The 24,309-nt window shown below is 43.2% G+C and overlaps 1 protein-coding gene across 4 annotated transcripts; it reads right to left on the bottom strand.

The window, feature by feature from the left end:
- Window positions 1–3,633: 3,633 nt before the first annotated feature.
- CHRNA6 (cholinergic receptor nicotinic alpha 6 subunit) lies at window positions 3,634–21,931 on the bottom strand. 4 transcript variants are annotated; one of them, XM_019798687.2, is made up of 6 exons: window positions 21,786–21,931; window positions 19,964–20,103; window positions 9,247–9,291; window positions 7,819–7,928; window positions 6,749–7,727; window positions 3,634–4,759 (listed from the first exon to the last, which is right to left on the bottom strand). In XM_019798687.2, the coding sequence occupies exons 1-6, from the start codon at window positions 21,862–21,864 to the stop codon at window positions 4,628–4,630; spliced, it is 1,485 nt and encodes a 494-aa protein (XP_019654246.1). In that variant the 5' UTR covers window positions 21,865–21,931; the 3' UTR covers window positions 3,634–4,627. The 4 variants fall into 4 exon arrangements, with proteins under 4 accessions (XP_019654246.1, XP_034503641.1, XP_034503640.1 ...); XM_034647750.1 differs by lacking the exons at window positions 19,964–20,103; window positions 21,786–21,931 and adding an exon at window positions 10,836–10,959; XM_034647749.1 differs by lacking the exons at window positions 19,964–20,103; window positions 21,786–21,931 and adding an exon at window positions 10,619–10,676.
- Between the last annotated feature and the right edge of the window lie 2,378 nt (window positions 21,932–24,309).

Genomic DNA, 24,309 nt, shown 5'->3' with positions numbered 1-24,309 from the left:
GTGTGTGTGTGTGTGTAAAAGGGGTGCAATAGCATTTCTGGTTCACAATGGCTGGATACTGCTGAAGGGTTCAGATGAGAGTTCAAAGTCAAAAGGGGGATAGGCAAAGGGACATGCTCAGATCTTTTTCCCCATCCTTGTTGCCCTGTCCCCTCACTGCATGCAGGAGGCACACGCTAGGCTCTGCAGGAGGACGAGGCTGGGTGGAGGCATCCCAAGATGTGGCATCTATTAGCTGTGTGATCATGGCAAGCCACTGTACCTCTTGAGATAAAAAAGAAAGAGGAGAGAAGAAGAAAGAAGAAGAAAGAAAGAAAGAAAGAAAGAAAGAAAGAAAGAAAGAAAGAAGAAAGAAAAAGAAGAAGGAAAGAAGAAAGAAAAAGAAAGAGAAAGAAAGAAAGAAAGAAAGAAAGAAAGAAAGAAAGAAAGAAGAAAGAAAGAAAGAGAGAGAGAGTTGGGCTAAATAATCTATGCGTTCCATTCCATCCCTAAAAGTCACTGATCTTATAGGTCGAGTACACAGACAGTCCCACACATGTGCACTTGTGTGAGTGTGTGCACGTGCACGCCACACTCCCCCCACCACGGATATTGATACTGAAATTATAACCAGGATAATTTCAAGTCAATTCTAAAAATAAAATGTCAGTTAACAAAGAATTCTTTAATGATTTACTGTCTTTGTGACCCTTCATGAATTTTCAATCCTTGCTTCCCCTTGTTCTTCTGAACAGACACTGTGACTTCCCTTTTATTCACATGCTTATCTCATTTCTTTTACATGCATAGTGCTGGTCCCCCTTACCTGTGAGTACAAGATCCTCTCTCCTCTGAGGATCCCTGAGCAAATTCTGGAAAGTTGGGCTGGAAAGTCTGAGGTATGTTCATGTATAAGAGAATGTGTGAGGAAGTCAGGATTGGGGTTTCCCTGCTCCTGGCCAGGGGCACTTTCCTCCATCCTCTTGCTTTGCATTCCTTACAATTTTTGTTTTTATATCTAATAAGGGGTTAATGTCCTGAATATATAAGAACTCTTACAACTCTACAACAACAACAAAAACAACCTGATTTTTAAAAGTGCAGAGGAGGGGCCCCCGGGTGGCTCAGTTGGTTAAGTGACTGCCTTCGGCTCAGGTCCTGATCCCAGGGTCCTGGGACCAAGCCCCACGTTGGGCTCCCTGCTCAGTGGAGAGCCTACTTCTCCCTCTCCCTCTGCCTGCTACTCTACCTGCTTGTGCTCTCTTTCTCTTTGTCAAATAAATAAATAAAATCTTTTAAAATAAATAAATAAAAGTGCAGAGGACTTGAATATACATTTCTCCAAAGAAGATACGCAAAGAAGAAGAAGAAAGAGGAAAGAAGAAGGAAGAAGAAAGAAGAAGAAGAAAGACAAATGACCACATGAAAAGACGCCAATGACTAGGGAAATGCAAATCAAAACCGCAAGGAGATATCACCTTATGCCCATGGGATGGCTACTATGAGGGGAAAAAAGCAGAAAATAACAAATGTTGGCAAGGATGTGGAAAAAATGGAGCCTTTGTGCACTGTTGGTGGGGATGTAAAATGGTTGCCGCCACTGTGGAAAAACAGCATGGCAGCTCTTCAAAAACTTAAACATAGAACTGCCGTACAACCCAACAACTCTACTTCCGGGTATGCGCTTCAAAGACCTGGAACTCAGCGACGTTCGTACCCACCTATTCACAGCAGCATCATTCCTGAGAGCTAAAAGGTAGAAGAAACTCGAATGTCCATTGATGGATGAATGGAAAGACAAAATGTTGTAAGTACGTACAATGGAATATTATTCAGCCTCAAAAAGCAAATAAATTCTTATGTCAGCTGTACTTCAATTAAAATTAATTATTTTTTTTTAAATCAAAGAAGTGCTGACACATGCTACAACACAGGTCAACCTTGAAGACTATACTTAGTGAGGTAAGCCAGTTACAAACAGACCAATCCTGTGGGATTCCACTCATATAAGTTACCTAAAGCAGTCAAAGTCATGGAGACCGAGCGGAATGGTGGCGGCTAGGAGCAGACGGAGTGGTAGGGTTAGGATGCTGGGATGCGGGGCTGCTGTTCAGGGCTACAGAGTTTCAGTTTTACGAGATGAAAGAATTCCGTGGATGGATGGTGGTGAATATCACTGAACCATCTGCTTAAAACGGTGAAGACAGTAAACTCTGTTATGTGCATTTTACCGCTATTAAACTTTCTAGGGGCGCCTGGATGACTCAGTTGGTTAAGTGTCTGACTTTGGCTCAGGTCATGATCTTAGGGCCCTGGTGATGAAGGATAGTCGGAAGGCAGGCAGGGACAAGGGGCCTCCCACCTGAAGCGGAAACCACCTTTAAAAGGATTTTATACCACCCTGGAAGGAGCCCTCCCCCTTTCCCATGTGAGAGAAACCTGACTGGATGACAGGTGCAGGGAGAGTTCATCAGATTAAAACAGCCCACCAACAACCCCATAAAACCCCTAGACCTAGAAACTCTGGTGGCAACCCTCTCTGGTCCCCTCCCTGCTCAGGGGCTTTGTACTATCACTTTGTTGTTGCTCATTAAACCTTGCTTGGCTGCCCACCACTCTGGTCTTCGTCTTCCTTCTTCGCAGCAGCGTGACCAAGAACCGTGGGCACCGATGGAGAAAAAAATCCTGTAACCCTGGGAGCAAGCTCAGGGCTCTGCTGCACTGCGTTGGGCTCTGTACTCAGTGGGGAGTCCGTTTGTCCCTGTGCCCCTTCCCCTGCTGGTACTCTCTCTCAAATACATAAATAAAATCTTTTAAAAAATAAAACTTTTTCAACAATGATATTAAATATCGATTTGGCGTAATATTTAAAAAAATGTATCAAGTAAACCAAACCATTGTAAGAAAGATAAAATATAGATATGATTACAAATAGGGGAGGCAGTAAAAATACTTTAAACGGAGAAATTCAAGTTCACGACCTCTGCCTGCTGTGCCGCAGCGGGCCTGAGGCTCATGGACGAGGTCGACAAGGGAGAATGCACACGACCTAACAGTTGTGGTGTAGTGACACCTCGGAGATTACGCAATCATAAGACGTCTAGGTCAACGTAGGGGCCGCTGGTAGGCAGCGGCGTGAGCAATGGAAACCCAGCAAGGCACAAGGGCCCACGCCCACCACGACCGCGGGGCTGAGCGCAAGCAGGCTTGTGAAGCGACCCACCTCGAAATAGCCATAGGCCCTAGTTGACCCATGGGTGACTTACACCCAGGCACAGTTTCCAAGAAAAGGAAAATTCTAGTCGTTCCCATAGCTCCGTCGTTCCGCCCTATACCTACACCCCTTCACCACCGCATCGAGAGACCCCCGTCTCCCCCTCGCTGTCCTGTCCGCAGCTCCCTTGCCTTGTATTCAATAAACCCCGATCTCTTTGTTCTGCCTCTCGTGAATTCTCTCAACACCGGCGCCGCCGGCCCCCACCTGGTAGGGACACCCCACATTCAAGCCTATGCAACATCACAGAGGAATAATCCTGGCATGTTTTGAGAAAACAGTAAAACACAAAACTGAAAGGTAAAATTGAAGTGTAAAATTATGTGTGTGCACAGACAAGGAGGAGATGGAGAAAGACCAGAATATAATTAGGTCCTTTGTTAAGTAGATTTATTTTTTTCTGCTTTGAAATACATTTTTAAGTTACAATAATATTTATACAACAAATATGAAGATAAATGAGGGTGGAATGAAACAGAATTCCCCAAGTGCTCCCTCTCAGGAAAGGTATTGCTCCAAGAGGTACCAGATCACAATTTCTTGCAGAATAACTTTATTTGCTGTCTCGGTTGCATCGAACAAATGGAAACGCTACCGTCTCGGACCGGCAGCAGAGGCTGCTCCATGTCTGCGTGGCCACACCACATCACGCTCTCCCACTCCGCTGCTCCAGCCACATTCCCCACGCGCCACCTGGTCCTGGACATCTTTGTGTTTATGGCTTTTCCTAAAAAGCTGCAAGCACTTGGGGACAGGACCTATTTCTGTTGCCCTCGCCATGCCTAGCACAGTGCTGGGTTACCACTCGAGTTTCTTGCCAGATGAATGTTAATTAGGTGCAGCCTGCTGAGATAGACACGGATGACCTGCTATTACTTTTTGCCAATTAACATATCAAATAATGTTGACGTGTCGGAGCCCATCCCAGAGGCATGCCTGAGGAAGCGAGCGTGTAATAGTTCCAAGCACCAAGGTGCCGGCAAGCTATGAGCTGGAGTTTCACGTCTGGATGATAAGCAGTGGAAACTGGAGGGATAAGGGTACCCCATTCTAGCGTGGCTTGATGCTGATTACATGGTTCACTGTATTATGGGTCATTCGTGTCCCTGGAAGTGGAACAAGTACAGAGAGGAGAAGCCTGTGGGTGCTGCCCACTCTGCTCCAGGGCTATAAAACATCTTCAAGTACCCTCTGTGCTACAGAGGGGGGCGTTCAGCCCCCTGAGTTGCAATAAAGTCCTCTCTTTCCATCTAGCCATCAGCTTCAGTATATGGGGGACTTGGATGGAAAGCTTTATGTCCCTTTCCTGGTGGTCGGGAACATAGAACAAATACAGCATCTGTAAGTTTCAAAAGCTAAAAGGAAAATACATCCTTAAGACTTCCCTGTGTTCTCCAGCAGCGGCTGTAGAAATAGCCCCGCAGTTCCAAACACACAGACAATTATAAACACCCAAAGAAACACCCTGTCCACCACCATGGCAACATATTTCCAGTCGTCCTCCACCTGAAAGGCAAACAAAAAGTCGAAACAATTAAAAAGCACATATTGAAGCCATAGGAAATGTGCTTTGTCTCATAAATAAGCTGCTTCCTTTTCAAAGAAGACTTCCCTGGTAATTTTTAAAGAAAATATTTGTTTCATCCTGGTTAAGCCATGCTGCCTATATAGTTCACAGAACTCTTTTTTTTTTTTTAAGATTTTATTTATTTTACAGAGAGAGACAGCCAGCAAGAGAGGGAACACAAGCAGGGGGAGTGGGAGAGGAAGAAGCAGGCTCCCAGAGGAGCCTGACTCAGGGCTTGATCCCAGGACCCCGGGACCACATCCTGAGCCGAAGGCAGACACTTAATGACTGAGCCACCCAGGCACCCCTAGTTCACAGAACTTTGGTCTGAAGAGGGTGGAGCGTAAGCCTTTCCAGGACCTCCCGCAGGTGGCTACAGAGTGAGCAGAACTGCACGGGGCCCCAGGGACTTTTCCTGCAGAAAGCACTCCCGAGAAAGCCACTCAGATACCGCAACTTCTTGCCCTTGGCCCCACTGGATATTCTGATTCCTTGGCAAGTCTGGGAAATGGGTTTGGGGCAGGGGGTGCAGGACGTGAGGAATGATGGAGGGCCCCCCTCTCAGGAGTAGCAACCCTCCAGCCCCAAAGCTGTGCTGGCTGTGGAGAGTTCATTGCATTTCTCATGGCCTTCTGATGGACAGTCGGATGGCAGGCAGGTGGGGACCAGAACCCCCACCCCGCGCCCGCCCCTGCCCTAAGAGGAAACCACCCTTAAAAGGATTTTACACCACCCTGGAAGGAGCCCTCCACCCTTTCCCATATGACAGAAACCTGATTGGATGACAGGCGCTGGGAGGGTTCATCAGATTAAAACAGCCTGCCAACAAGCCCATAAAGACCCCTAGACAGAAATTCCAGTGGTAATTGGTCCCCTCCCTCCTTGGCAGCTTTGTATTATCACTTTGCTGTCGCTCAATAAACCTTGCTTTGCTGCCCACTGCTCTGTCTGGTCTATGTCTTCCTTCTCCAAAGTGGTGTGACCAAGAACCGCGGGCACGGGGAGGAAGAAGTCCTGTAACACTTCCAGTTTCCGACCTTCAATTTATCATGCCTCCAACTTATGCCTGAGACTGACGGCTCAGGTTGTGTCTTGAGGGCCCTACCCAGTGGTGTTTAAATCCATTAACTCTAACCTCCATTTTATGAAGGTGTTACCATGAAGGTACAGCTCTGGGCTCACCTGTCCCGTGATGCATCCCCCACCCCTGCCTTGTGACTCGCAGTCACAGTATCCTCCCCTGCACCAACGGCGTGGACTTCAGGTCTTGAGACAGCCTTTCACTAGGAGATACAGATGAGGGCCTCTGCAGCGTGAGGTGAAACCCAGACCCCTGGTGCAGGTTTTCAGATGCCCTCAGCTAGCCATCCTGATGAAATAGAAAATTGGCACGACTTTCTTGAGCTCTCTCTTTGGAGGATGGGGGGGTCCATGCTGCTATAGTTAGATTCTGGGCAACAAAAGCAGAATAAGTTGATGCTAAAAATATCCCCCCAAGGCTCATTCCATCTGCACATAAATCCCTCTGCGGTAGAATAAGTGGGGTTGGAATTGCAGAGGACATAGGCCCCGCTCCCAGCACCCTCCGACTGTGGGCTGCTCTGTGGGCAGGTCTCCCCATCCACCCTTCCCTCTGCCACTGCTTTTAGGAAACACTTCGATTAACCAAGGTTGTCCCGAATGCTTATTTGGACGGGATTTCACTGGAGTTAACATTTCCAGAGGTGGAGGTTTGCAACGAGGCTATGGCTTACTCCACCCAACCCCCAGGCCACTTCACGCACAACTGCGTAATAACCGAGCTCGGCCTTAGAGTAATGAATGCTCCCTGACCCTCTTGGAAACAGTTCACACTGAAGCTCTGCCCTGCTCTTTGAAGTGCCTCTAAGCCTGCTTCGGGTGGAGGGGTTAGAGGGCCATGTACCCACCTCCTTTGTTTCATTTTGGTTCTTCATGTTTTCTGCTATGAATTGAACACTATTAATTACATCTTCGACGTCGGGCGAGTGCTCTGAATTGTCAGTCATCCACTGTGAAGGCCGATGACTTAATCTGTTCTTGCTGGCGGCCAGCTCACCTGATGTATGACAGCAGCAGCATGCTTTAGGAAGTTTGGTCTCTCCGCAATGATCAAAGTTGACTCTGGTGGGCCTACTGGATATGCTTTTGTAGTTTTTATCAGAACTCGCCCCCCTCATCTTGTCCAGAGGCCTCCTCCTCATCAGGATCTGCGGTAACAGCTGGAGGAAAACCGTCTTCACCCACGTGGGCATGGTGTGTGTTGTTGGAGTGCGATAATGTATGTTCAACACGAACACAGTCACCGCAATGGACAGGGTGACAAAGATCATGGTGAACAGGAGGTACTCACCCACCAGTGGGATCACAAGAGATGTGGACGGGATGGTTTCCGTGATTACCAGCAAAAACACAGTCAGAGAAAGCAGAACTGAGATGCAAAGGGTCACCTTTTCACCACAATCAGAAGGAAGGTAAAAGACCAGCACAGTTAGAAATGAAATAAAGAGACAGGGGATGATCAGATTAATGGTGTAAAACATCGGCAATCTTCTAATGTAAAAAGAATAGGTTATATCTGTGTATATCTCCTCACAACAGTTGTATTTTATGTCATGCTTGTAGCCAGAAGCATCAACAATTTCCCATTCGCTGTTTTCCCAAAAATCTTTCATATCCACTTTAGATCCAATGATTAGAAGATCAATTTCAGCTTTGTCATATGTCCAGGAACCAAATTTCAGGGAACAATTTTGGTGATCAAAAGGGAAAAAAGTGATATCCATAGGACAGGAACTCTTGAAAATAGCTGGTGGAGTCCAGGTTATCATGCCATCATATTTAAGAAGAGCTTTTGTCTTGCCTTCGACTTGAAAATCACCAACAGCACTGCAAAGTAAGCCAGACACCATTAGTAACACCCCCTTTGCTGTACCGAAGGCAACTTTGGAAGGAGACTACTGCTGCCAGAAGCCCTTACTTGTTGTAGAGAACAATGTCAGGCTTCCAGATCTTATCTGCGGGAACACGTAGAGTCTCAATGCCATCATATTCCATTGGGTCCCAGCGCAATTTATAATCATTCCAGATCTAAAGGCAGTAGAAGACAGTTGAATAAAAAATTCTTAGTAACTCTCTTCCAGTGTTTATTCTATGTTGGTTTAGCAGGTTGGGATTTTTTTGGGAAAAAGTAAGTTTTTATTTAAAGAGTACATTGAGGGGCACCTGGCTGGCTCAATCGGTAAAGCATGCAGCTCTTGATCTCAGGGTCATGAGTTCAAACCCCACACTGGGCATGAAGTCTACTTAAAAAAATAAATGAAGAGTACATTGGTTTCTTTCTTCCTTTCTTTCTTTCTTCCTTCTTTTCTTTTTTTTTTTTTTTTGCAAGAGAGAGAGAGAGAGAAAGCATGAGCAGGGGGAGGGGAAGAGGGAGAAGCAGATTCCCTATTGAGCAGGGAGCCCAATGTGGGACTCAATTCCACGACCCTGGGATCATGATCTGAGCCAAAGGCAGACACTTAACTGACCGAGTCACTCAGGCGCCCAAGAGTACATTGGTTTCTATCAAAAGTCGGGACATTAAATCCATGTGGAGTAGCGGGCTAGGTAGCTGACCTGATTTTGGCCGATATGACTTAGATAATTAACTACTGATTATTAATTACCTGGCCAAGGTTATAAACTCAATTTCTATGTTCCATAGATTATATTCACACTGGAGCAACTCATTTCTAATATTAAAAAGATAGTTCAAGTGTACAAGGATGAGTTTGTTACAAAGTCTGTATAAAAGATTAAGATAAGAAGGAAGCATGAGGGGGTGCCTGGGTGGCGCAGTCGTTAAGTGTCTGCCTTCGGCTCAGGGCGTGATCTCAGAGTTTTGGGATCGAGCCCCACATCAGGCTCTTCCGCTGGGAGCCTGCTTCTTCCTCTCCCACTCCCCCTGCTTGTGTTCCCTCTCTTGCTCTCTCTGTCGCATAAATAAATAAAATCTTTAAAAAAAAAAAAAAAAAGGAAGCATGAGATGGTATAACTGATAAAACCAGCTGGTGGGAATCTAATCCACATGCTCTCCTACTCAGTTCCTGACTTCCCTGGGCCTGGTGCAGCAGGATCAAAGAGTGGGCAAGTATCTGACTCTGGGGCTCAAGTTACAGATAAAAATAGGAGACTCGAGAGCAGAAACCAGAAGAGACAGGTCTCTATGTCCTAGAGCACTTTTTCACTATGTTTCATCTGCATCAAGCAGCTGTTACCAGAGCTGAACTTCAGGCTTTGGAGACAGATAATATTTTATGCTCTGTCATAAGTTGGAGATGGAAAGAGGGGATGCTAGTGGAATTTATCCATTAGGCACTGTTAAGCTGGCACATGAGTAAGACATGTCCAAGGGCAGGACACATACGTGACGTAGCCACAGATTGGTTTCCATGATCTGGTTTACTTCATCCTGGAAAAAAGAAATAATATTTTTTAGCCTTAAATGTACTTGCTAATAAAGGTGGATCTTAGAACAAGAATTACAACAAGAGAGAGCCAAATCTGAGTTATTCACACCAATAGAGGAAAACAAAGAGGACTAAAAAAGCAACTTATAAAATACAACCAGAAATATGTATTTTCACATCTGGTTCCAACCCTGTTGACTTGGAGAGAAAACGTAGTTTAAAGACTCTCTTTCAAATCTGATTCAAGTCTCACCTCTTATGTGAAAACTTTCTTGTTTTTATTACTGTTTTTAAGATTTTATTTATTTTTTTTGAGAGTGAATGAGAGAGAGCACGAGCAGGGGGAGGGGCAGAGGGAGAGGGAGAGGGAGAAGCAGACTCCCCTCTGAGCAAGGAGCCCGACATGGGGCTCGATCCTGATCCAGGGACCAGGATCATGACCTGAGCTGAAGGTAGCTACTTAACCAACTGAGCCACCCAGGTGCCCCTTGTGAATCCTTTCTGATCACCGATGTCTGTAACGCTTCCTGATTCCGTGAAAGGAGGGAGAGAAGGTGCGGTGGGAAGGAGGGAGGGGAAGTACTGCAGATCGTGACAGGTATCAGAACCTGGTTCATTGTTTTTACCATCTTCGTCCCCAGTCCTGGAAACCGCCCTTCCTCAACTGTGCTCAGCACTCTCTAGGCTCTGAGTCCTGAGCCCAACTGCCCCTTGAAATGTCAGCCTCAGTTCACCATGGAGTTTTCCAGCTGGGACCTAACACTCCACTACAACACATCTCAATTCTCATCCAAGCCATGCTGATTGCTTCAATCATTCATTACTCAAATATTTATTGAGTACCTCCTATGTGCTCTATAAATGCTGGGACTGCAGCAGTAAACAGGATGGAAAAATTCCCTCCCTTCATGTGTCTAAACTGTTAACTGGGGAGACAAAAAAAAATCAATAATAGATATATAATATAATGTATGATAGTTAAAAGTTCTATAAAGAAAAATAAAGAGGGATGGAGTGGTGCGTGTGCGTGCAGACACACACACACACACACACACACACACATATCTGTTTTAGACAGAATGGTCAAAGAAGGCTTCTCTGAGGAGATAGTTTAAGCCGGGACCTAAATGGCCTGAAGAGAGTCATGGAGCTATCTAGAAGAAAACATTTCAGGCCAATATCCCAAATATAATGTGTTCTTAAGCAGCTACCAGCCTTCAGTGGAAAAACTACTGAAGACATATCCAAAACTTTCAGCAACTTTACAACATAGCAGCTTAGAAGTTATTGGGTGTTCCCAGTGGCCAGCACTGGGTTCCCAAAACTTACCAACTGGGGCGCTTGGGTGGCTCAGTTGGTTAAGCATCTGCCCTTGGCTCAGGTCATGTTCTTGGGGTCCTGGGATGGACGCCCATGTCGGGCTCCCTGCTCAGCCGAGCGTCGTCTTCTTCCTGTCCTTCTACCCCTCCCCCTCATTTATGGTCTCTCTCTCACTCTCTTTCTCTCTCAAATAAATAAATAAAATCTTTAAAAAAAAACAACTTACCAACCTTGCTTTACAAGACACGTGGACACCCTCAGAGTAAATGAATTCAACTGTGGTTGACAGAGCTGTGGCCAGGACTCAGACACCAACCTGCTCTTTCTCACTGAGCTGCTCTGTAGTTCTCTATTCCCCCTGCCAAGCTTCCTTCTTCAAATGGGTTTGTGTCAAGTCATGGTAAGCCCCAGAGTTTTAAAAGGTCAACAAAAGTAGTTCTAGTCATGGTTTCCTATTAACCAGGAAAAGGGGGAAAAAAGAAAAAAAGCTATACTTATCCATTGGCCAAGCAGTCCATGGCTTTATAATCACCCAAGCCCAAGGCTGGTGCCTTCTGCTTATGAAAAGGTCATGTTGTGACCTATAGATTCCAGCAGAGGCCATGTCAATAAATCCATTGGCCGCCAATCAGGAATGGACTAACTATGCAGTCCAGAAAGGTCTCAGGGGTAAATGTCATAAGCATCTTCCAAAGACTGCATCCTCCCTGTACATTAGTATACTGTGTTCACAGAACTCGTGTACACTGTGAACTACTACACTGTGTCCAAATCATGCACATCTGTTGGCAATATCATCCTGACAATATCCTTGTCTCCCCCCAACATGTCCACAAGCTGGTGAGGCTTAATGTGGTGTGGACATCCTTAGGGGTGTCAGCCAACTTTATGGATCAAGACTTGTTCTCACAAGTCTTGCTCTCCATCCAATTCCAAACCACACTGATGGTCATGGACACTACCACCAGACAGCCCAGCTGGAGGAGGCCAGAGACCCAGAGTACCACTCCACATTTCTGGACCATTGCCCTGTATCTCTTTCTTGGGAAAATAAATTAGTTGGCACCCTGCTTGCATCAAAGGATTGGAGTCACAATTTCAAATTGATTAGCTTCTGGAGCAGCGGAGACTGAGATCGGAAAGGCCAGGTGGACTATACTTTAAGGCCTTTAAATTCATCATTTCAGACATGTGAGGCCATCAAAACATTGGACAGGGGCTTTGTCTTGAATCCCTGTTGGCGGGAGAGCAGATGTGCTCTTACACTGAAAGATCATTCACCCAGAAGACTTTGTGGCCAGAGTCATTCTGTGTGGCAGCGAAAACACTTCCAGGTAGAGCAGCAAGAGGCTTAGAGACTTTGAGAAGGGAGTTTTGTGCATTCTGGCTGTACTGCATCACGGAGCCATCCCCAGAGCTCACCATGGCTCAAGGACAACAATGAATATGGTCCACAGGGACTTCTGGTGCCCCACATGAGTACAGGTGGCTTTTACTACACCAATAAGAATGGCTACATTAATATCTGACGAAGTAGACTTGAGAAAAAAAACAATTACTATAGACAAAGAGGGACATTACATAATGCTAGAAGGATCAATTCACCAGGACAACATAGTGATCCTAACTGTATACACACCAAACAATAGTCTTAAATTACATGAAACAAAAATTGATAAAGCTGAGAGAAGGAACAAACCCCCAATTATAGCTGGAGACTTCAACACCACTTCCCTCAGCAAACAAGAGAACCACTAGTCAGAAAATCAGCAAAAATATAGAAGATCTGAAGAACATAATCAATCAGCAGGATCTAACTGGTATAGATAGAGCACTTCACTCAAAAGAGCAGAATACACATATTTTGCAAGCATGCATGGAATATTAACCAAGATAATAAACCATATTTTTATCATGGGCCATAAAATAAGCCGTATAAAATTTAAAAGAATTGAAAACATACGGTGTGTTTTCTGACCAAAATGGAATCAAACTAGAAATCAATAACAAAAAGACAACAGGAAAATCTCTAAACCCACAGGAACTAAACAATATTCTTCTAAATAATCCATGGGCCAAAGAAGATGTCTCAAAGGAGATTTTTTAAAAGATTTTATTTATTTATTTGAAAGAGAGAGAAAGAGAACACATGCATGCACAAGCAGGGGGAGGGGCAGAGGGAGAGGGAGAAAGAGAATCCCAAGCAGACTCTGCACTTAGCACGGACCCCCATACAGGGTTTAATCTTACAATCCTGAGATCACGACTTGAACCAAAATCGAGTCAGATGCTTAACTGACTGAGCCGCCCAAGTGCCCCTTAAAGGAGATTTAAAAAAATACACAGAACTGAATGAAAATGAAAAAACAACGTATCAAAACATGAAGGACATAGCTAAAAAACAGTGCTGAAAATAAAATTATAGCATTATATGCTTACATTATAAATAAAGTTCTCAAATCAATAATCCAAGTTTCTATTTTGAGAAATTAGAAAAAGAAACATGAACTCAAAACAAGCTTAAGGAAAGGAAAATAAAGATAAGGGTAAAAATTATGGGACACCTGGCTGGCTCACTCATTGGAGCATGCAACTCTTGATCTTGGGGTTGTGAGTTCGAGTCCCACGTTGGATGTAAAGATTACTTAAATAAATAAATAACCTTAAAAAAAAGAGTAGAAATCAATAAAATTGAGAAGGAAAACAATAGAGAAAAATCAATGAAACAAAAGCTGATTCTTTGGGGGGGGAAACAACAAACTGATGACCTTGTAGCAAGATTGACAAAAATAAAAATAATGATAAAACTCACCAACATCAGAAATGAAATAGGAACACTACAGATCCTGTAGCCATTAAAATAATAGACAATACTATAAACAACTTTATCATACATTCAAAAATTTAAAAGAAGTGGATTAAAACCTCAAAAGCCACAAATTACCCAAATTCAAAGAAGATGAAATTAACAGTCTGAACAGCCTATAGTCATTTTTAAAAATTGAATTTATAGTTAAAAACTCCTGGAAAAGAAATCTCTAGACCTAGTAAGTTCCCCTGGAGAATTCTGCCAACTATGTAAAGAAGAACTAATATCAATTTTATACAATCTCTTCCAGAACATAGAAGAGGATGGAACAATTCCAAATATTTTTTATGAAGTATTATCCTGACACAAAACCCAAAGACAGTACAAAAAAAGAATATTACAGATCAGTATCTGTCATGAATCTATCAATAAAGTATTAGCAAACTGAATCCAACAACATATAAAAAGTTATACACCATGACTCAATGAGATGTAAGACTGGTTCAACATTCAAAAATCAATCAGTGTAATTTACTATATCAACACGGTAAAGAAGAAAAATTATGCGACCTTATCAACTGATGCAAAAAAAGCATTTAACAAATATTCAACATCGGCTCGTGATAAAAAACCCTCTGAAAACTGGAAATAAAGGAGAACACCCTCAACTTGATGAAAACCTCTATAAAATGCTTACAGCTCTCATTACACTAAATGGTGAAGGACTGAATGCTTTTTCCTTAAGATTGAGAACAAGGCAAAGATGTCCACTCTCACCACTCTCATTCAACACAGTACTGGAAATTCTAGTCAATGCAATAAGGCAAGAAAAAGGGGAAAAAAGGCACAGATTGAAAAGGAAGAAATAAAACTACCTCTATTTGCATGTAACATGGTTGCATCTATGGAATCTATAAAAATAACAAAACTAATAAGTGAGTTCAGCAAGATCTCAGAATACAAGATCAACATACAGAAATCAATTCAATTTCCATATACTAACAATGAACATGGAGAAGCCAAAATTAAAAGCACATTATTTTCAATTGCTTCAAATAAAACAAAGTACTCACATATACGCATAATAATGCATGAAGAGGATGTGTATGCTGAAAATTACAAAATGCTGATGAAAAAAGAGCTAAATAAATGGAGAAATATCCTGCATTCATGGGTTGGAAGACTCAACAGTAAAAATGTCACTTCTTCCCAAATTAATCTACAGAGGTAATGTAATTCCTTTCAAAATCCCAGCAAGGATTTTGGTATACATAGGCAACTTATTCTAAGGCTTAGGCCCCAGAACAGCTAATATAATTTTGACAAAGAAAAATAAGATGGCAGGAATCACTCTGGCCAATATTAAGACCTCCTGGGCGCCTGGGCAGCTCAGTTGGTTAAGGGTCTGCCAATGGCTCAGGTAATGATCCCAGGGTCCCAGGATCGAGCCCTGCATCGGCCTCCCTGCTCAATGGGAGTCTGCTTCTCCCTCTCCCTCTGCCCCCTCCCTGCTCCTGTTCTCTCTCTTTCTCAAATAAATAAATAAAATCTTTTAAAGTTAAAAAAAAAAAAGCCTTAGTATACAGCTACAGCAATCAAGGCTGGGTTGTATTGGTGGAGGGTTAGTCACATGGATCAATGGAATGGAACAGAGGACCCTGAAATAGACCCACACAAATATACTCAACTGATTTTTCACAAAGGTGCACAACCAACTCAATGGAAAAAGGGATAGGGTTTCAACAATCGATACGGGAGCAATTAAACACCACAGACCAAACCAAACCAAACCAAACAGAAAGACCAAGCCTCACATTTTATACAAAAATTAAAAATTAACTCAAAATGGATCACAGTCTTCAATGTAAAACATAAATAAAATTTTAAAAAAATAAAAGAAAATCTCTGGGATCAGCAATAAGGCAAAGAATTCTTAGGCTACTGAAAGCACAACACATAAAAGGAAAAATTGATAAATTGGACCTCATGAAAATGGAAAAATTTGAGTGAAATCCCACATGAAAAAGATGAAAAGAGAAGCTACAAACTAAGGTAAAATACAGCCGACCCTTGAATACATAGGTTTGAACTGTGCAGGTCCACTTACATGTAGAATTTTTACAGCACAGTGCTGTCAATGGACTTTCTCCTCCTTATGATTTTCTTTTTTTTTTTTTAAAGATTTTATTCATTTATTTGACAGAGATAGAGACAGCGAGAGAGGGAACACAAGCGGGGGGAGTGGGAGAGGAAGAAGCAGGCTCATAGCAGAGGAGCCTGATGTGGGGCTCGATCCCATCAGGCAGGGATCACGCCCTGAGCCGAAGGCAGACGCTTAACCACTGTGCCACCCAGGCGCCCCCCTCCTTATGATTTTCTAATAACATTTTATTTTCTCTTGCTTTATTGTAAGAATACAGAATATAACACACCTACCATACAAAATATGTGTTAATCAAGAGTTTATGTAATCGGTAAGGCTTCAGGTCAACAGTAGACTATTAGTAGTTAGGTTTGGGGAGAGTCAAAGTTAATGAAGAATTTTGACTATGGCAGGGGTTAGCGCTCCTAACTCCTGCATTATTCAAAGGTCAGCTGTATCTGCAAACCTCATATCTGGCAAAGCGTTAGTATCTAGAATATAGCAAGAACTCTCAACACTCAACAGTTAAAAAAAAAAATCAAACAATCCAATTAGAAAATGGGCAAAAAAACCATGAACAAACATGTCACCAAAGAAGATATACAGATAGCAAATAAGCACGTGAGAAGATATTCTATATCATTAGTCATTAGGAAAACGCATATTAAAACTACAATGAAATATCATTATATACCTATTAGAATGGCTAAAATAAAAAATAGTTACAACTCCAAATACTGGTGAAGATGTGGATAAACTGGATCACTTATATATTGCTGGTAGGAATGAAAAAGATAGATCCCCTCTGGAAAGCATTTGGCAGTTTCTTAAAAAAACTTAACATGCGACTACCACATGACCCAGCAATTGCACACCTGGGAATTTATCCCAGAGAAATAAAGATTTATGTTCACACAAAAACCTATACCCAAATGTTCTTAGCACTTTTATTTGTAATAGAATGAAACTGGAATGAACCCAAATGTTCTTCAAGCTACGAAAAGTGAAATAAACTACAGTGCATAAATATCACAGAATATGACTCTGCTCCAAGAAGAAATGAACTATTGATACAATCAACAGCTGGGAGGAGGGTCCAGAAAATCATACTGAGTGGAAAAAACAATCCCACACGATTAGGTACTATATCATTCGTTTTTATATAACTTTCTCAAAATGACAAAATTTTAGAAATGGAAGACATATTACTGGTTGCCACTGGGGAAACTGGGCAAAGTGTACACGGGATCTTTCTATCATTTCTTACAGCTGTATATGAATCTACAATTATTTCAGTACATAAAATTCAACTTAAAAAACTAAATTTCCCAAGTCTCCCTTAGAGCTGGAGGTTGTCAGTGAGATAGTTAGCGAAGGATGTTAGTAGGACTTCTAAGAAAACTCCTCAAGGAAGTCACAGATGTCCGTTATGTGTCCTTCTCCCTTTTTCCAGCTTATTACCAAGGATGTGACTATGATGAGTGAAATCAGCAGTTACCTTGGACCACCTTGGCAACACTGAGGGAAGAAAGCACACGGAGAAATAGAAAGATAGGAACCTTGCTCACCGTCACCATGTATGGTTTATGCTTTTAGCATCATGGTCCATGTGGTTGGCGTCCCCTGGATGTTGTGCAATGCCTAACCTGAGCAACCAAACACAATGGTGCAGTCACTAACACCATGAAGCCACTTGGTGTTAACCTCCTAAATTGTTAACCTCTAGATTTCTGTTACATAAGAAAGAAATAAACTTGTTTTATTTAAGCCGTGTAATTCTTAAAAATCTTTGACAGCAGCCAAATGCAAATGTCAAAATCTGTATTCTGCCATCCCCACCCACCATCCTCAGAACAATGTTCTGAAAGGGTATATCAACCATGAATTTGAAGTAATGCTGTACAGTGAAATAGACTGCCTTTAAGTGAAACTTTCTTTATAACAGCCCAATCCACAGGAAATTATGGTTCCCAGCCCAGTAGGAGGCCAGTAACCAGTACAAAACACTATTCGGGGGTAGAGAGGATCAGAATAAGTACTAAATAAATATTTTTTAAAGGAATAAGTGAGTGGTCTCTTCAATAAATGGTGCTGGGAAAATTGGACAGCTACATGCAAAAGAATGAAACTTGACCACTCTCTCACAACCATACACAAAGATAAACTCCAAATGGATGAAAGACCTCAATGTGAGACAGGAATCTATCAAAACCGTAGAGGAGAACATAGGCTGCAACCTCTTTGACATTGGCCACAGCAACTTTTTTCATGACACATCTCCAAAGGCAAGAGAAACAAAAGAAAAAATGAACTTGTGGGACTTCATCAAGATAAAAAGCTTCTGCACAGCCAAGGAAACAGTCAAAAAAACAAAGAGGCGGCCCACAGAATGGGAGAAGATATTTGCAAATGACACTACAGATAAAAGACTAGTATCCAAGATCTACAAAGAACTTCTCAAACTCAATACACGGGAAACAAATAATCAAATCAAAAATGGGCAGAACGCATGAACAGACACTTTTCCAATGAAGACATACAAATGGCTAACAGACACATGAAAAAATGTTCAAAATCATTAGCCATCAGGGAAATTCAAATCAAAACCACATTGAGATACCACTTTACAGCAATTAGAATGGCAAAAATTGACAAGGCAGGAAACAACAAATGTTGGAGAGGATGTGGAGAAAGGGGATCCCTCTTACACTGTTGGTGGGAATGCAAGTTGGTACAGCCACTTTGGAAAGCAGTGTGGAGGTCCCGCACCCCAACGTTCATAGCAGCATTGTTCACAATAGCTAAATTGTGGAAGGAGCCGAGATGCCCTTCAACAGATGACTGGATTAAGAAGATGTGGTCCATATATACAATGGAATATTACTCAGCCATCAAAAAGAACAATTACCCAACATTTGCAGCAACATGGACGGGACTGGAGGAGATTATGCTAAGAGAAATAAGTCAAACAGAGAAAGACAATTATCATATGGTTTCACTCATTTAGGGAACATAAGAAGTAGGAAGATTGGTAGGAGAAGAAAGGGAAGAATGAAAGGGGATAAACAGAAGGGGGAATGAACCATGAGAGATTATGGACTCTGGGAAACAAACTGAGGGCTTCAGGGGGGAGGGGGATGGAGGATTGGGATAGGCCAGTGACGGGTTTAGGAGGGCACATATTGCATGGAGCACTGGGTGTTATACGCAAATAATGAATCACGGAACACTACATCAAAAACTAAGGATGTACTGTATGGTGAGTAACATAACATAATAAAAAATTACTATTAAAAAAATAATAAAATAAAGGAATGAGTGGGTCCATCTAAGCAAAAGAAAATGTGACTTTTTAAAAACAAATATGTACCAGTATATATATACTTCCAACTTGGGCCAGAAGCCAGAGGACCAGGCCAGGGTCAGCCTCGTCCACCACAAAGCATGGGCTGGAGAAATGTCATGGGCCCTGATTTCACATCTGTAATTGAGGTCTTTCCACAGTGAACCTTGAGAGCCACCACTGTTTCCCAGGGGCAAAGTCTACGAGGACAGTGACTCCTTCCTTACCCACAGCCTGGGACTGATGAAAGGAGCTCTCTTTGCTGTTGTCTTTCTGGAGATGCTTTAGCGCCGCCCCCCCAACTTCCTGAGCCTGCCTGTTCCTAGAATTTGATCCACGCCAGCTCAGCCCCGTCCCTTGCCTTGGAGCCAGAACCCTGCTCTATGTTATAATATCAGGTCCCGCTACCTCCTCACCTGCCAACTAGGGCATGAAGATTATTCAAAAAGAGCTGCTGTCTTACTTGCCCTTGAACATAGAAGCCATAAATTAAAGTAAGAACGCCAAATTCACATCTGTTTTCAGGCCTGGGTGGAACTCCACATAAAAGAAGGTGATTTTTTTTTCTTTCTTGCATAATGTAGAAGACTTAAAGCCATTCTTTTTCTACGGGGTGAAAAGAACATGAGCTTTGGAGTCAACCAGGCTTGATTAAGATCTCAGTTCTGCCATGTGAGAGCCGTACAACCTTAGGAAGTTTGCTGAACTGAGCTTCCCTCCAGCTATAAAATGCAGATGACAGCCGCTAAGTGTAGACACAGTGACTGGTGCATAATAGGTGCACAATGAAGTTAGCTTCCTCCGTATGCTCCCTTCAACTTCCCCTTAGCCTCTTTGTTTCATAAACTCGCTCTGAAAGCACTTCGAGAAAGACACTGCCTCGATGTGAGTAATTATAGCATTAATGGGGCAGTGTGTTTGTTCGTATTTTTAAAATTTCTATATTTACCATGTGCAATAACTGGGACAATGTCGAGAATTGCTCTGCTCCCCCACCCCCCTGTCCCCCGCAGAAGTCAGGGTTCCTCCAGGAACAGGTGGTGAACTGGAGGCACTTACCACATTGGCCAGCTGTGTGATGGCCACCTCAAAATGCACCGTGACGGGATCAGAAACGTTTTCTACAGGCCTGATGAACTGGTTATAATGAGAAAACAGTTTGTGAAAAAGTCTCTCTTCAGAGGCACAGCCTGCAGAGCCTGCATGGCCAAACAGAGGGAAGAGTTAGAGAGGCAGAGAGGGTGTTCACAGATGGGGAGGTTCTGGCAGCTTCCATCACCACGTGACATGGGCAGTGGGGCGTCCAAGCCAACTGAGCCCTCCTGCCCCTGCGTTCTGTCCACCCCGCACGGACTGCCCCTGGTGCCCACTGTACCGAGCCTCTCCGAGCCTCGGTTGTTACCTCTGCCCTGAAGATGAAGAGTAATGCCCACGTCCCAGAACTATGTGATATCAAATAAAATGATATTGGCAGGAGTACCTTTAAAAGTCTACTGCGCCACACATGTAAAGGGATAGCATGAACTCCAGTTTCTGCTTATGTCACTGGCAACAGCTCATGATCTCACCGATCTGGTTACTAGGGAAGTTTGCCCTTTCTTGTCAAAGTGCTGATCCAACAACCGGTGAAGCGCTTAGCGGGGAACCTTCACCAAACAAACTGAAATAACTAGTAATTTTATTAAGATCTTAACAAACCATACTCTTTAAAATCAGCTGTGAATTCAATTATTCTGGAGATTTATGTAAGTGCAAGGTTTTTGAGGCAAACTTATTTAAATAGTTTTAAAAGAATTTGGAATTAGTTCTTAAATAATAGCATTTTAGTCACTAAATTTTAAATAGTTTAATGTGTATGTCTGTCTTTTTCCAAGAATGTATTGAAAGTAGGTTACTTGCCTTCATTCGACATAATTCATTTCATTAATACCCCTCTATATTTTCCCTTAATAGAAGCCAAATTTGACATCTGAAATACTGTTCTACTAATTTCCCAGAGAGATTTACACCCTGAAAGAAAGAAAATTAAAGGGACTGAAAACTCATTCCGTAAAAACGAACGAAAGGATAGCTGTTGTATCACTGAAGAAAGAGCTGTTTGACAAATGCACTTGGAAACACTGAAACTCTGAGCTCTCAGCAGGAAAGAAGAATTTTAAATGTAAAATAACGCTCTTACCACTATTATCAATGATGGTGGAACTAGTTCTACATGAAACAGACGAGAAACAATTCTCTCCATTACCCCGTTACCCATCTCCCCGCCACAAGGCACTGTAGATAAGCCCTCCGTGAGTCCTGAAGCAAGCCCACACAAAGCCACCAGCATGTGGAAATGTGGTTTTCTTCAGCCAAATAGCAGCTGTCTGTTTCCAAGTACTAACTTTTTAAAATGAATAATCTTACTCTTAGGACATATTCCAGCACAGTAATATGACAGGCTTCCCAAAACAATAATGATTATCTTCAAAATGGAAGGGTTCATGGACTAAGTCATAGTATCAGCTAACAAATCACACTTTTAAAAAATATACATTAAATGCAAATACAAATAAGTCAGTTGAATATACCCATAGCAGAGATGGATAGAAAACTGCATCATTCTTATCACTATATATTTCAGTGGGACAATAAAATAAGGTATGGTTTACAACGTTCCATTGTCCTCCCCACCCCACCCCCTAAATCTCATGTTACGCGTTAAACCCACCCAGTAGGAAATCGATTAATTAGCGGTTCTAACAGTAGTAATTCTCTGCAGACCCTCCACGTACTCAGACACAGAATGTCTCGCCCCTGCTCAGTCAAGCACAGCTAGAAAACAAGAGCAAACACATGTAGCCGAAAAGAGACCACAAGATAAAGCAGAAATAAAACCTACCTTTCAAGCCAGGCATGAATATACACAACCAGAGACACAAACCAAAGGGAAGGAGTCCCTGGCCCTTGCTGCTCAGCATGATTAAAACACTTTGATTTCTTTTTCTAGTCGAAGGACTGTGGAAAGCAGAGAGCTATCAGACAGCCACACGCATCAGACCTTTAAATCATCCGGGTCCCACTGCAATCCACCTGTGTCTTCTGTGAAATAAAAACATTCACAAACGCAACACGACTATTCCCAATATCAGAGCCTGAGGCCAACAAAAGGGCAAATAAAAAGGACTCAATCTGATGTCAGATGAGTCATCACTTCCCTGTCACCCTAGATCTCTTTTCGTGCAAGAACAGTGAAGAAAAGCAGTGAGGGAACGCGAGCCCGGCAGGACTGAAGGAGGACAGAAAACATTGCCTGGCTTAGATCTTTCTGCAGCACAGTCTCGGCAGTCATCCTTGGGGGGAAGAGACACCCTTTGACTGAGCCCCAAGTCCAGGGACAGGAGGTGCTGGGGCCCAGACAGTGTGTTCTGATTCACTGAGTTCTCTGGTTAATCAAGGCTTACCCTTGTTATTAGAAAACTTCCTAAAATAGGGGTTTCCCTGCCTCTCTTAATAAGTGTGGCTTCGAGCAGCACTCATCTGGTTTCGCCTGACTCCGGGGTTTCTGGTGTCTTGTCTTTCTGAGCTGAGCAAACACCATCCAAGACCGGAGATTAGGTGTTTGAGAACCAGAGGGATGAGAACTGAACACAGGATGCCACCTGGACAGCCCTACGTTTACTGAAATATCCTTGTCATCAACTGCTTTTCTTAGAAGTTTCTTCTTGCCTCTGTAAGTTTAGTGTCACTAGGATTCTGATGAACCGGGCCTTCTGGTCAGATTTTGGTGCTGGTTAAAGGGGAGACAGACCCACAGCAAGCGACTTGTGGAATAGGAGAAAATATTTGCAACCGTATGTCTGATAAGGAATTAATATCCAAAACATATGAGGAACTCATAAAACTCAATATCAAAACAAATCCAATCAAAAAGTGGGCAACGGACCTGAATAGACATTTTTCCAAAGAAACATACAAATGTCCAACAGGTGAATGAAAGGGATCTCGAAGTCACTGATCAGCAGGGAAATGCAATCAGCCAAAGTAAGATATCACCTCCCACCTATTAGGATGGCTACTGCCAAAAAGACCAGACATAACAGGTGTTGGTGAGGGTGTGGAGGAAAGGAAGTTGGTGCAGCTGCTGTGGAAAACAGTATGGGGTCCCTCAAAAAATTTGAAAAAGGAACTACCAGGAGTGTGGACACGCCGTTTGTTGGCTCACACGTTCGCAGCCACCAGAGGCCTCATCGCCCGGGAGGGAGAGTAGGCCGGAGCCGGTGAGGGCTCTCTTCCTGCTAAGATGTCTATGGGAGAGCTGATCAGAGTCCTATGCGGGGTGAGGGTCACATGGGGACGGGTGAGACCAAGCCGGCGAGATGTATCATGGGAAACTCTCTGATACAGAGGACAGCGTGAACTGCCACATGTCCAACATCACACTCACATGCAGAGGAGGCCGAGGGGCCCAGCTGGGGCGGGCGTACATCCGTGGCAGCAAGATCCGCTTTCTCATTTTGCCTGACATGCTGAAAAACGTGCCATGTTAAAGAGAATCAGAAATAAAAGCCAAGGCTCAGGGGCTGACTGGGGAAAAGCTGCTCTTCTGAAGGCCCAAGTGGGGGCGCCTGGGGGGCTCAGTGGGTACCCGTCTGCCTTCGGCTCAGGTCATGATCGGGGTCCTGGGATCCAGGCCTGCATGGGGCTCCCTGCTCAGTGGGGAGTCTGCTTCTCCCTCTGCCCCTCCCCCTGCTCATACTCTCTCTCTCTGTCTCTCACATAAATTAATAAATCTTGGGGGAAAAAAAGAAAGAAGATTGTTGTTTCACATCTTTTGTTTTACCCGACAATCCTCTATAGTCACACCTGTCGCCTAGGGGAGCGATCCTCTGGACTGGGTCCCAAATCAGCCCTGCTTTCTTCTAGGAGCATGCTATCTCTCCCTGGGGACTAAGGTGCAGAATGGGAGGATGGGGGACTTTTTGAGGGTGGGTCACAGAAGAGCTTCACCGGAGGCAAAGAACACAGAGGGAAGAATACGGACTTTGGAGTCAAATAGAACTGGATTTGTATCTGGCGCTGATACCTGGGGGATGTTGGACAAGTTGCTTAAACTCCTTTAGCTCTGTCACCAGAAAAAATGTGATTAAATTTAGTAATATTAATCATTTCACCTCTCCCTACCCAATTTTTTGTGTCATTTTTACTCACTCTCTCTTCATTTTTTTTTTAAGTTTCTTTCTTTATTTTAGTAATCTCTTCCCCCAACGTGGTGCTTGAACCCACAACCCCAAGATCAAGAGTCACATACTCTTCCGACGGAGCCAGCCAGGTGCCCCTCTCACTCTCTTATCGCTGCAAACAGACAACACAATTGAGTAGCTCTCGGGCCTGAACTTGTAGGAAAAATGTGCTGTATTTTAAAT

Source organism: Ailuropoda melanoleuca, chromosome 18, assembly GCF_002007445.2.
Source record: "Ailuropoda melanoleuca isolate Jingjing chromosome 18, ASM200744v2, whole genome shotgun sequence".
Lineage (NCBI taxonomy): Eukaryota > Metazoa > Chordata > Mammalia > Carnivora > Ursidae > Ailuropoda > Ailuropoda melanoleuca.
This window is presented reverse-complemented; position numbering and strand designations above follow the sequence as displayed.